The 13,762-nt window shown below is 42.7% G+C and overlaps 1 protein-coding gene across 2 annotated transcripts in view; it reads left to right on the forward strand.

The window, feature by feature from the left end:
• The window catches only part of SLC15A1 (solute carrier family 15 member 1), a 126,817-nt gene that overhangs the window by 58,201 nt on the left and 54,854 nt on the right, over nt 1–13,762 (forward strand). For both annotated transcript variants that reach the window (XM_040421996.1, XM_040421998.1), the window contains exon 3: nt 13,703–13,719. In XM_040421996.1, the coding sequence (XP_040277930.1) occupies nt 13,703–13,719 (17 nt within the window). The remainder of the gene's footprint in view (nt 1–13,702; nt 13,720–13,762) is intronic.

Here is a 13,762-nt window from a genome sequence, read left to right on the forward strand (position 1 = left end):
ACAGCCTGCCAGCGAACGATCACCGCTGGCAGGCTGGAGATCCACTCGCTTACCTTCCGATCCTGTGAACGCGCGCGCCTGTGTGCGCGCGTTCACAGGAAATCTCGCGTCTCGCGAGATGACGCATATATGCGTCACTCTGCCTGCAGCTGCCGCCTCCGGAACGCGATCCTGCGTTAGGCGGTCCGGAGGCGGTTAAAGTATCACAAATTTTTCAAGAAACTCTGGATATATCGATCTATTTTGATCGATGGGGGTCTGAGTGCTGAGACAGGGTGGGGCCCACAGACTCCTATAGAACTTATCTTGTGCAGCAATAAGAGATAGAGCTGGATTTGCACCCACTTCTCTCCCCTCGTTCTAGAGATCAGTGGGGGCTTCAGTACTCAGACCCCAATACTTTGAAAATATGCCTGTCCCTTTTGATATTTCCAGGCAAGATGCAGGGATTAAAAAAATGTTATAGAGCAGGAGGAGCTGAGCAGATTGATATATAGTTTTGTGGGAAAAGATGCAGTAAAACTTGCAATTTATAAATTTAGACGTCTGCTTTTTAAGAACTTAAGATCACCCCATGTACAACTATCAGTACTTAACAGCTATGGTGACTGACAGCTATCTCAGTATACACACTTACACAGAGAATACTGTCAATCACTGATAACACCTCCCCTGTGTACAACTATCAGTGACTGACAGCTATCTCTGTATACACACTTAGGCCTCATGCACACGACCGTGGTGTGTTTTGCAGTCCGCAAATTGCAGATCCGCAAAACACGGATGGCGTCCGTGCGCGTTCCGCAATCTGCAGAACGGCACGGACAGCCTTCAATATAAATGCCTATTCTTGTCCGCAAAGCGCGGACAAGAATAGGTCATGTTATATTTTTTTAGCGGGGCCAGGGAATGGAGCAACGGATGCGGACAGCACACGGAGTGCTGTTTGCATATTTTGCAGCCCCATTGAAGTGAATGGGTCCGCATCCGAGCCGCCAAAACAGCGGCTTGGATGTGGACCCAAACAACGGCCGTGTGCATGAGGCCTTATACACACAGAGAATGCTATCAATTACTGATGACACCTCCCCATATACAGTTATCAGTGACTGACACCTATCTATGTATACACACTTACACAGATAATGCTATCAATCACTGATAACACCTCCCCGTGTACAGATATCAGGGACTGACAGCTATACAGTCAGGTCCATAAATATTGGGGCATCGACACAATTCTAACATTTTTGGCTCTATACACCACCACAATGGATTTGAAATGAAACAAACAAGATGTGCTTTAACTGCAGACTGTCAGCTTTAATTTGAGGGTATTTACATCCAAATCAGGTGAACGGTGTAGGAATTACAACAGTTTGCATATGTGCCTCCCACTTGTTAATGGACCAAAAGTAATGGGACAGAATAATAATCATAAATCAAACTTTCACTTTTTAATACTTGGTTGCAAATCCTTTGCAGTCAATTGCAGCCTGAAGTCTGAAACGCATAGACATCACCAGACGCTGGATTTCATCACTGGTAATGCTCTGCCAGGTCTCTACTGCAACTGTCTTCAGTTCCTGCTTGTTCTTGGGGCATTTTCCCTTCAGTTTTGTCTTCAGCAAGTGAAATGCATGCTCAATCCACTTCTTTCCTTTAAAAAACTCTTTGGTTGCGTTTGCAGTTTGCTTTGGGTCATTGTCCATCTGCACTGTGAAGCACCGTCCAATGAGTTCTGAAGCATTTGGCTGAATATAAGCAGATAATATTGCCCGAAAGACTTCAGAATTCATGCTGCTGCTTTTGTCAGCAGTCACATCATCAATAAATACAAGAGAACCAGTTCCATTGGCAGCCATACATGCCCACGCCATGACACTACCACCACCATGCTTCACTGATGAGGTGGTATGCTTAGGATCATGAGCAGTTCCTTTCCTTCTCCATACTCTTCTCTTCCCATCACTCTGGTACAAGTTGATCTTGGTCTCATCTGTCCATAGGATGTTGTTCCAGAACTGTGAAGGCTTTTTTAGATGTCGTTTGGCAAACTCTAATCTGGCCTTTCTGTTTTTGAGGCTCACCAATGGTTTACATCTTGTGGTGAACCCTCTGTATTCACTCTGCTGAAGTCTTCTCTTGATTGTTGACTTTGACACACATACACCTACCTCCATTGAGAGTGTTCTTGATCTGGCCAACTGTTGAGAAGGGTGTTTTCTTCCCCAGGGAAAGAATTCTTCGGCCATCCACCACAGTTGTTTTCCGTGGTCTTTCAGGTCTTTTGGTGTTGCTGAGCTCACCGGTGCGTTCCTTCTTTTTAAAAATGTTCCAAACTGTTGTTTTGGCCTTGCCTAATGTTTTTGCTATCTGTCTGATGGGTTGGTTTAGTTTTATCAGCCTAATGATGGCTTGCTTCACTGATAGTGACAGCTCTTTGGATCTCATCTTGAGAGTTGACAGCAACAGATTCCAAATGCAAATAGCACACTTGAAATGAACTATGGACCTTTTATCTGCTCATTGTAATTGGGATAATGAGGGAATAACACACACCTGGCCATGGAACAGCTGAGAAGCCAATTGTCCCATTACTTTTGGTCCCTTAACAAATGGGAGGCACATATGAAAACTCTTGTAATTCCTATACCGTTCACCTGATTTAGATGTAAATACCCTCAAATTAAAGCTGACAGTCTGCAGGTAAAGCACATCTTGTTAATTTCATTTCAAATCCATTGTGGTGGTGTATAGAGCAAAAAATGTTAGAATTGTGTCAATGTCCCAATATTTATGGACCTGACTGTATATGTATACACACACAGGGAATACTATCAATCACTGATAACACCTCCCCAGTGTAAAGCTATCAGTGACTGACAGTTATCTCAGATACATACTTATACACACAGAGAATGCTATCAATCACTGATAACACCTCCCCCGTGTAAAACTGAGCCCAGAAACAGCTGAGATTTAAATGTATAAATTACTGAATCTCTTCCTATAAAACAATATATCTGCTCAGCTCCTCCTGCTCTATAAAATGCTGCCTGCAGATTGCACTGCATTTTGTGGTTAACAGGTCCTCTTTAAAGGGATATTCCTATGTCTCGCATTAGGGCAACAGCTGGGTTGGCTGTGCAATGGTATTTCTGTAACTCTCATTCACTTCTAATAGAGTTACGGAAACAGTGTAGCACAGCCAGTTTGACTGTTTCCAAGATCCCAGCCATCTCTGGCCGCCACATACAGCAGGGTCAGAGGACAACATTCTACAGATAGGTGTGGGTCCCAGAGGTGGAACTCACATCTGTGAGACATTTATGGCATATTATGGAATACTGCTTTATTAACCACTTAGACTATTTTCATGTATGCGTTTTGGCATTCCGGTTTAGAGATCTGGCAGAAGACCTCAAAACCGGGCCAAAACGGTTCTGTTTTGTCCCCATGCATTTTAAATGGAAAGAAACCTGTTCAGAATGCATCAGGATGCCTTCCGTTCTGTTAGCACACCGTTTTGTGACCGGACAGTTTTGTGTCTTGTCATCCAAATGGAACAAACCGGTTCCGTCACTGAAAACAATGGTAACGGATCCGGTTTTTTAGGATCCTAGAAAAACGGATCCGTCACCAATTGACTTTCAGTATATTTAGTGACAGATCCGGTTTGTTCCATTTAAATTTCACACAACCGAATCCTAATGCAACGGGTGCGTAAGCAAAACGGAACAGTTTTGCCCAGGTTTTGAGATACTCTGCTGGATCTCAAAACCTGAAACCAAAACACATATCTGAAAGTGGCCTAATAAGATGTCCCCTTGTGCATGGGAACAATGGACTGTGATGATATCATTATGTTCACTGCCTATGAAAATGTTGTATCACTAGCACAGAGGGTTTTGTACTTCTACTCCTGCTATCCAATCAACCAGAAATGGGCAGCATTGATGGTTCTTATCTACAAATATATCCATTTGTTCTACACCAGTTCAGTCACCGAGGGTTAGAAGCCAATGAAATAAAATGATCACATGACTACACGACATATGCTTGTGTAGACTCTAGAGACCTAGAATAAGGAAGCCATAATCTAAAGAGATGTAGATCATAAAATAAGACATCAGAACAGCCTGTGCAGTGATTCTTGGAAAAAGAGATACCAGTATCCGATATTCTCTATGATCCGTTAATATGTACATAAACTAATGCTGCAAAATGATACTTATTATATTTGCTAATTTTAGGGTCATAATTTATTGGCATTAGTTCCAGAACAAAGATTACAGAAATAATCATCTGTTATGCACATAAACAAATTTGCAATCTACTTTACCTGTATTTATGAGCATACTTAAAACTCAAAGTCCATTTGATTGCTCCTTCAGGAGATAACACTTTAATGATATCCTGCGTAACAAGGCAATTTAGCACAGACTGCATGTGATCAGTTTCACTGATTGTGAAATGCGCTGAAGAACATTTTGAAATTAAATAGTTTTCTCCTTATAGAGGCTTAACCAACTGGATGAAGAGATCCTTATATAATTTTCTATCATTTTTTTTGTATGTCAGAAAACATAGTAATTATACCCAAATCAAAATAAAATCTCAAACTTTTGACATAAAAAATTGGGTCCATTTTTCCCTCAAATGTAGAAATGTTTCTAAGGGCACGGCTAGGTAGGTTTTAACTTGCAGTATATAACACTCCTGATCTTACTATACGTGCCATACTAAGCGAGTGTTACCTCATTGAGTAAGATGCTTCTGACCAAGTCTAGTTTATAAAGTTAGGCCTGAGTCGCACATATAATATGCACATGGCTAAATTTATGACAAATCAACTTATGGTCAACAGAGGATGGGTGAGGTGGCTACATTTTTGGAATAAAGGAAAAGAGACAAAGGAGACCAGAGGCCGCGCCTTGTGTGTGTGGCTGTATTACAGTCTAAATGCACTTTATACAAGAAGCGCTTACCATTTGTTGTTGTGTAGAGCCACAACAGCTGTATGATGCTTTTGCTGGTATTCTCCCGTCCAGCATGCGAGGTCCTGTACTGCTGCCAAGGTTCCTTTTCTCTGCCCCAGGTGTGGCAAGAGAGATAAAGTATTGGAGATAAAAATAGTGATTTTTCTGAACCTTTTTATCGGCGCTGAAAACAGGAGGCAGGATTCTTGCGTGATATTTTTAAAAGAAAGTGGATTTTTATTCTTTTGTCAACGCGTTTCAAGGGCGCACTTTTATTGTCCGGATGAAGAGGGCTGTGCGCCCTTGAAACGCGTTGACAAAAGAATAAAAATCCACTTTCTTTTAAAAATATCACGCAAGAATCCTGCCTCCTGTTTTCAGCGCCGATAAAAAGGTTCAGAAAAATCACTATTTTTATCTACATTTTGGGAATAGCACTATGCTGTGATCATAGTAAAAGGGCATCTGTACCTATGAAACTGTCTGACTTGTTACATGTGCTCTTCGCAGCTAAAGGCATCTGTATTGGTCAGTGTTCATATGTGCCCTCATTGCTGAGAAACATGATGTTTTAAATTAATATACTGTATGCAAATGAGCCTCTAGGAGCAATGGGGGCATTGCCCTTGCTCTTAGAGCCTCCACTCTCTCTGCAAATGCCATGCCCTCTGCACTTTGACAGGACCAGGCAGTGAAAACCTCATCACGCCTGCCTGACCCTGCCAATCAAAGTGCAGAGTGTGCAGCAGTTGCAGAAAGATCAGAGTCTCTAGGAGTAATGGCAAAGCCCCCATTGCTCCTAGAGGCTCATTTGCATATATTAACACTTCATTTTTCTCAGCATTCCGGGGACATATGAGCATGGGAACAAGACAGATATCAGCCAGCTTCATAGGCACAAATCTGCTGACAGATGCCCTTTAAATCCCACACATTGATTTGTCGTAGACATCTCTTCTTACAGATACAGTACACCATGTTCTAGACTAGTTGGATGGTTTGCAAATATTTTACTAACTTTCCCTATCATACATTTTACCTGTGAGTTATTTATTGCTGTGCGCTCTTGTAATCTCTAATTCCTTTGCTTCAATTCATAAGTGTTTCCTGGTAGGTCTATTAGTAACTGCACTTGGTCCACAGACAATTAAATTTATTGCAATAACTACTCAAGATTGATCTTTGCCCACCACTTTTCAGATAAATATGGCTGATGGATGTGATCATTAAATACGTGGTTGTGGAAAGTGGGTGTGATTGTCACTTGTCACATTTAAGCAGGCCTTTAATTAGCCTGCAGAATAGAGGGAAATACTGTATATTGCTGTACTAACAAAAGAACAAATTTTTTGGGGAAAAAGGCAGCTATCCCTCCCCTGATCAGTTTTGGACCGCTTGTGAGATCCCTGAGCTATCCGCTCTGGCACTGTTGAGCTATCCGCTCTGGCACTGTCTCTAGTGACTTTACAGCATTAGAGGAAAGCAAATCACCTCTCCCCCCTCAAGTAAAGACTCATGGTGGGCCATCTACTTAGCACGGCAGTGATGGATTTAGTATTCATATTGGCCATGAACTCAGGAATGCAAGGATAGAAAAAGAAAAGAAAAAGTAAAACTCAGCGGGGCAATGCTAATACTCAGTTTCCATTTATTTAATTGGAGACAGATCCTCTTTAAGTATCTTAGACACGTTTAGCCCCTCAATAGAAAAGGGGAGCATGGTTTAGCAGGAAAGGAGCATTGCTTACTGGAAAGAGTATGTGGCTTAGGGTCTCAACAATTGGGAAGATTTATGAAAACGGTCTAAGAGAAAAACTATGTTGCCCATAGCAACCATTCACGAGGTAGCTTTTATTTTCAAAGAGCACTATAAGAAAACTAGGACAACTAATAGGTGCTATAAACTTATTCTAGACAAGAATGCACCAAATTTATGATCCAGCATGAGCCACTCTGATACTGTATATCTGCTGCATGTTTAGACTGTTTAGTCTAAAGTTACACTGCCCCATTGTGTTATACTAAGTGCAGAGCCTGAAGGAGAGGTCACAGTCATGTCTGGAGTGTTCCTTCTAATACTGCTCACTGCATCCTATAAGGTTTGGCAGTTTGTAGAGGAGAGCTCCAAACCCTTATCTTCTGTGTTAACCTGGGAAAACTTGTTTGGGTGCTCTACCAACCTTCCACACTTATAGACAAAATATAGAAGGATTCAAAAGAAAATTACATGTTCCACATATCCCAGAGCAACATACAAAGACTATATGACTGCATCAGGTTATCAGTTTGATTTCCATATCTCAGACTCAATTTCACATGTATCTAATTTCAATGTAGATGATGGCCTAGATCACATATGACTCTGGACCCCAGTTTTTTTTCTGTAGATCAAGTTCTGTCCTGTGAAAAATATTCTACGTTTTCCAAACCAGCAGCTATTTATGAATACTTTTATAATTGTATGTAACACCTCTCAACAATGATTTTGTTGCTGAGAGAAAAACATGTGATTTATACTAAAATGAGCACGCTGATTCCACACGTCTAGACTCTAAGTTATAATTCTTTGGTTATTGGGATCTGCACACCTTCTTAAAGAGAAGAGAAGAGAAAAAGAGAAATGTCCACAAAATTTACTCAACGAGGATACCCCCAATATGCAATGGAACCAAAACACATACCACCAAGCCAGCCAGTAGAGAAACCCAAGTCAATGAATAGGATGCCGTGCATCCTAAGATACCACCCACTTTCACAAAAAATTCTGAATATAGTTCGCCAACAATCGCATATACTGACCCAGGCCTAGCCTAATGTCTAGGAATTCCAATCTCCACCCCTAACATGCTACAAGCGATCACGGAACATCAGGGATAACCTGATTAGAGCAGATATTGGCCCTATATCCAAAAATGCCTTGAAATAATATTGGATGTAATGTGACGCAAAGTGTTCAAAAAGAATGAATAAAACTACACTGTAATATCAGTTATAATTGGTGTGCCATAGATTTTCTCTCAGATAGATTCTAAGTTATACATGCAAAGCCTATTCAGTTATAATATTAATGCATTATATTGGAAATATTCCAATGGACATGTCCAGACCTGTCCGGACGCACTAAGGCTGATGTCAGCAGTAAGTATATAAGGGAAGCTGGACAGATTTTGATAAAGTGATCTGTTATAGTGCTATCAGTTTTGAAACTTAAGATGGATAAACGCAAATGTGTTAACGATCCAGACAATTTCTGCTACATATGTCGCAAATACACTACTTATGATCAGCGCAAGAATCTGACCAGGGGCGTAACTAGAAGTGACTGGGCCCTACAGCAAATTTTTTAACCCCCCCCCCCCCTCCCCCCGGCGTGCTTCGCAACTCCCTCCTGTGTAAACCCTTCTCCTTTGGCAAGTCACGATCTAGACCAGACCAGGCTGATTGTTGTTGTTGATCGTGTGCACAGGAGCGCACAGCATCATAGGTTATTTGCACGGTGGGCAGCGCTCGACACTACTGTCCCATAATCATACGTTTTAGTAATCTATGATGCTGTGCGCTCCTGTGCACACGGTCAATGGCGCTCCGGGACTTATTGCCCGCTCACGGACTGTATGTCTTGGAGGGCATACGGTTGTGTGCATGGGCCCTTTTTCAATTTTATTTTTGTTTGGTGCATGTGTGTGTTGTGGGGGAAGAGGGGGAAGGTAGTAGTTGGTCACCAAAACCGTGTATTTTTTTTATTTTATATTTTAATAGTTTAGACTTTTTTTTTGTTTACTTATCTTTATATAAAACATTTTGAAGGGGGGTGATATGGTCTATAGCATGTAGTATTGTAGTACATGGTAGCCTCCCCTTTCTGCCCGCTGTTCCGCCATGTACTAGTGCTTATTATGGCACATATGAGCGTACACACTCTGCGTATATAAGAGTAACAAAATAAGGGCTTGTTCACACGACCGTGTGAAGCCCGTGCTGTGGACCGCAAATTGCGGTCCGCAATTCACAGGCACCGACCGTGACCCAGCCACATGGGGATCGCTGACCCATTAAAGTACTTTTTGCGGTGCGGAGGCATGGAATGGAACCCCAGGAAGCACTCCGTAGTGCTACCGTAGTGTTCCGTTCAGCATCTCCAGATTTGAAGACCCATTTAAGTGAATGGGTCCGCATCCATGATGCGGAATGCACACGGTAGTTCGTTGATCGTGTATTGTAGATCCGGAAATGCGGTCCGCAATACGGCAACGGGCAGCATACATTTGTGTAAATGAGCCCTAAACAGTAGTAGATGGCAGAACAGCAAGCAGGGTGGTGCAGACAGGGGTCGGGGGGGCGCAGACAAGGGCCGGGGGGGAAGGGTGCGCAGACAATCGCCATGGACGGGGCACAGGTAAGGGCCCGGGACTGGCACAGATAAGGGCCAGGGCCCAGGGGCACAGACAGGGGCCAGGAAGGAGCAGACAGTGGCCTGGGGCCTGGGCCACGGTGGGCACAGACAAACGCCACATGGGCAGACATAATAGTCAGCCACTTCTCTCCTGATACAGCCAACCAGCAGGGCACAGTCACAGGGGCCAGGCAGGGCTGCGCAGCTGTGCTGACAAGGGCAACTTGGGCAAGGGGGGCACAGGCAGCTGGCACAGGCCAGGGCGGGCACAGACAAAGGAAGCCCACCAGGCCCAGGGCACACAGAATGGTCAGCCTCAGCCACTGATCTACTGAACAGCCAACCAGGGAGGGAGCCTAGGGAGGCACAGTCACTGGGGCCAGGCAGGGCAACTTGGGCAAGGGCCCCAGGGGGGCACAAAGGCAATGGGCAGTGGGCACAGGGCACACATGGGCAAGGGGGGCAGACAGCAAGCGGGCACCCAGCACACATACTATTACTACCTCTGAAAAGCCCAGTGAGTCGTCTTGTCACTCCTTCACCGATGTGCGCTGGCAACTGCCGTTTTGCGCTGCTGTGCCACTCCTCCTCTGTGTTACTAACTTGCTGCTGCTCTTGTCGCTCAGCTTTTCCCCGCCTGCCTGCTGCTTACTCTGGTCAGGAGTCGGTGGGCGTGCCAGACTGTCTGTGTGTGACTGTGTGCCTAGAACAGAGCGGGAGGGGCCCGGGGGCCGGGAGGGATTATCATTGGATGATATGATTGATGGAAGACGGACACTCAGATCACACAGGCCAGGCCCCCAATGTCACTGGCGCCGCACTGTGAAGGGGCCTGCCACCTGTCTGACCTGAAAAACTAACTTAAACGCAGTTACGCAGGTCAGGCTGGGCAGCTGTAAGTTAAGTTGAGGAGTAAGTTAGTTGACTGACAAGACATGCTGCCGGGCGCCGGGGCCTGGCCCCTTGTCAGCCCGGGCCCCGAGGCAGCCACTTCCCCTGCTTCCCCGGTATTTACGCCACTAAATCTGACAAAGCGAGTGCGTCTTGCTTACAAGTATTACTTTGACTGTAAAATTGGATATAAAGATAAAAGCTGGGCACCTAATGTTTGTTGCACTGTGTGTTACTCTGGGCTAACACAGTGGTTGAATGGCAAAAGTAAAGGAATGGCTTTCGCAGTGCCTATGGTTTGGCATGAGCAGAAAAATCACCATTCAGACTATTACTTTTGCATGACTAAAATCGCCAGATATTCAAAGAGACACAAGTCACAAATTGAGTATCCTGACTGTGAGTCTGCTCTTAAACCAGTACCACACGATATTTCCTGATCCAAAACAACTGGAGGGTCAGCCGCACTTGCTGAGCCGATCAGATTTAGATGATCTGCTAAGAGATCTGTCATTATCTAAAGAAAAGTCAGAACTGCTAGCTTCTAGACTTCAGGAATGGAATTTGCTACAACGAGGCCCCACAACTTCACACTTTCGTCATCGACACACCAAGTTAGCTGCATACTATGCAATGGAAAGCGATGTCTGTTTCTGTACTGATGTAAATTGTCTTATGATGGAGTTAGATGGTACACATGTTCCCGATGAATGAAGGCTATACATAGACTCTAGCAAAACAAGTTTGAAAGCTGTCTTGTTGCACAATGGTAATGAAAAACCATCTGTTCCATTGGCTCATGAAGTTGGAATGAAAGAGACCCATGCTTCTACGGAGTTAATTTTGAAAATGATCAAATACAAAAACAGTCGTGATGACAACAATTACAAAATGAGACAGTGGCCTCTCAGAGTCGAGCACACAGTTGGTCAGTACAATGTACAACACAAATCACTGGTCGATCAACTTCAAGTTTATCTTCCACCACTTCACATTAAACTTGGTTTAATGAAAAATGTTGTAATTGCACTTGATCGTGATGGAAATGGTTTCCAGTATTTGAAGGAAAGGTTTAGCACAATAAAAACTGATGCTAAAATAAAGGCCGGAATTTTTATTGGCCCCGAAATGAACAAACTATTGCATGATGACACATTCAGAACAAAACTTAACTCTCTGGAACTTGCAGCTTGGGATGAATTTGTGCTAGTAGTGCAGAACTTCCTTGGGAACAGACGAGCTGCAAACTATGCTGAATTAGTAGACAACATGCTTACAGCATATGAACAACTTGGCTGCCGAATGTCATTGAAAGTGCATTTCTTACATTCCCATCTTGACTTTTTACCACCCAATTTGGGACACGTAAGTGACGAACATGGAGAGCGGTTCCATAAAGATATTTCTACAATGGAGAACAGGTATCAAGGCCGCTGGAATCCCAACATGATGGGGGACTACTGCTGGTTTTTGCAACGGGAAAATATGACTGTTCACAAATGCAAAAGCAGATGCCTGAAGCACTATTAGCAGTACTGGGCGCAAGACTTTTAAACTGAAAAACTAGACTTTTTGAAATTTTGTTATTCCATTACATTTTCATACACTGTTTACTTCTCAAACTTTGATGTAGATCAGGTAATTGTTGGAGTAAAACTCGTTCTGTTCAAAATTATTCAATGCTTTCCAAGTGCTTAATTCATTTAGGCATACTTATGCATAGCAAAATTTTGTGACGTGTTACAACAATTCTGACTTCGGATTTGTAATCCGCACACTCGATTTAGTATAGGACAAATGTTTTTTTCCCAGTAGCAGACGAAAAGGTTTTTTGTTATTGCGTGGTGTAATTACAAGTTTAGCACATCCACTGGGTTATTCAAGAAAATCTGTATAGTGCCACCTGCTGTTTGTTCTTTTCCTCATTTCTCTGTCCACATACTCGGTTCCATCCTTTAACTGCCACCAGCCATAGCTTCTATTAAGGCATCATGTACACAAGCATATGTATTTAGCAGTCCACAGATGTGGTCCTTTTGCCGTCAGCATCTTTTGCTGACCCATTGACCTTAATGGGGCCGTGCCTCTCATTTTGTGGCCAAGTATAGGACATATTCTGTAATTTGTGGAACAGACATACGGATGCAGAAAGCAAAGGGAAAAAGCTACAGCAGAACCGACATGCCCCCTGAGCAAGGACATGCCGATGAGCTGCAAGCTTTGACTGAGAGAGGGGAGTTCTGGATCCATGTGAGGTACAGGGCTGGCTCTAGCTCTGGCATGAGAATTTGACATATACTATATTATATCTGATTTTCATTTTTTACATTAATCGTTGCATAACCTCTTTAAACATTGGCTTATAATGAGATCTATTACAGTTCCAGTTAAGTTTCTGTTGCTGCTCTAACCTTACATTTAAAAGGGATGGAACCCCTGATGGAATGTAAAAGCACACATGTGAACTGAGCCATATCCTCACTGATATACAATGTATTTTACACTATGATCTACAGGTGATTGTTTTACAGTAGCTGTCTAGGGCAAAATAAGTCAATATAATGATTTATAGATTTTAGAGCAGATAAGGATACTGTAAGTAATTGTGCTGCCGTGAGGATACTAGGAGAATCTTTTATAGTCTAGTGCCCTACACCTTAACGCTTTTAAAGCAGTAAAGAATCAGCTTTGATTTTTTTAAGAGAAACTAAGCCCAAAAGAGCATTGTTCAGAGACATAGATGCTAGTGTTTAAGGCCCACTTTAGATACATCTGGTGATCCGGCTTAGTTTCCCTCCAGTGTGGTGCAGAGAAACGGCAGCTAGAACTTATCCTATATTTTTCTATGGAATTGTTCATATACATCCAGCGGATCAGATGTGATGCTGGTTGTCAAACAGTAACAGACAGAAAAATGCTACTTTTTTATGTCCAGTCACAGTGCTAGTGGTCTATAGACGCCAAATGTGTGCCCTATGGGCACATACATATATATCAGTTGTGCCCGGCTCCACAATAAAAAAAAATACAACCTGTCTGGACATAATTAATGTATGTGCACTCAGACAGAGGGGCGCAGGCAGTGCACTTGTCTCCCTGCTGCAGTATATCTGTAATAGTAACAATAAGGAATTACATACATGGCCCTATCAATGATATTTTGTAGAAGTCAATACTCAATACAGAATCTAATTCATTCTAATCCAATTGAAATGCAATAAAATCAGTCAAACAGTGAGCCATGTACAGAGTTTCAAATTCACCGGGGTATGACTCCCTAGTTCAGACTTATGAAATATACATATAAATATGTTATTTTTAGAAATTTGTGGCAGACATATTTAATACTACTTTTTACATGTTTCATTTATAAAAATGCTTATTTAACATGATTCAGTTATCTAAACATAATTATTTTCCTTTCTTTTCTAAACAGGGAGGGGCGAAAAATCTGTAAGTTTCTTTAAAGTATTATTTTATTTAGGCCTCATGCACA

The sequence above is a fragment of the Bufo bufo genome, chromosome 3, assembly GCF_905171765.1.
Source record: "Bufo bufo chromosome 3, aBufBuf1.1, whole genome shotgun sequence".
In the NCBI taxonomy this organism is placed as follows: domain Eukaryota; kingdom Metazoa; phylum Chordata; class Amphibia; order Anura; family Bufonidae; genus Bufo; species Bufo bufo.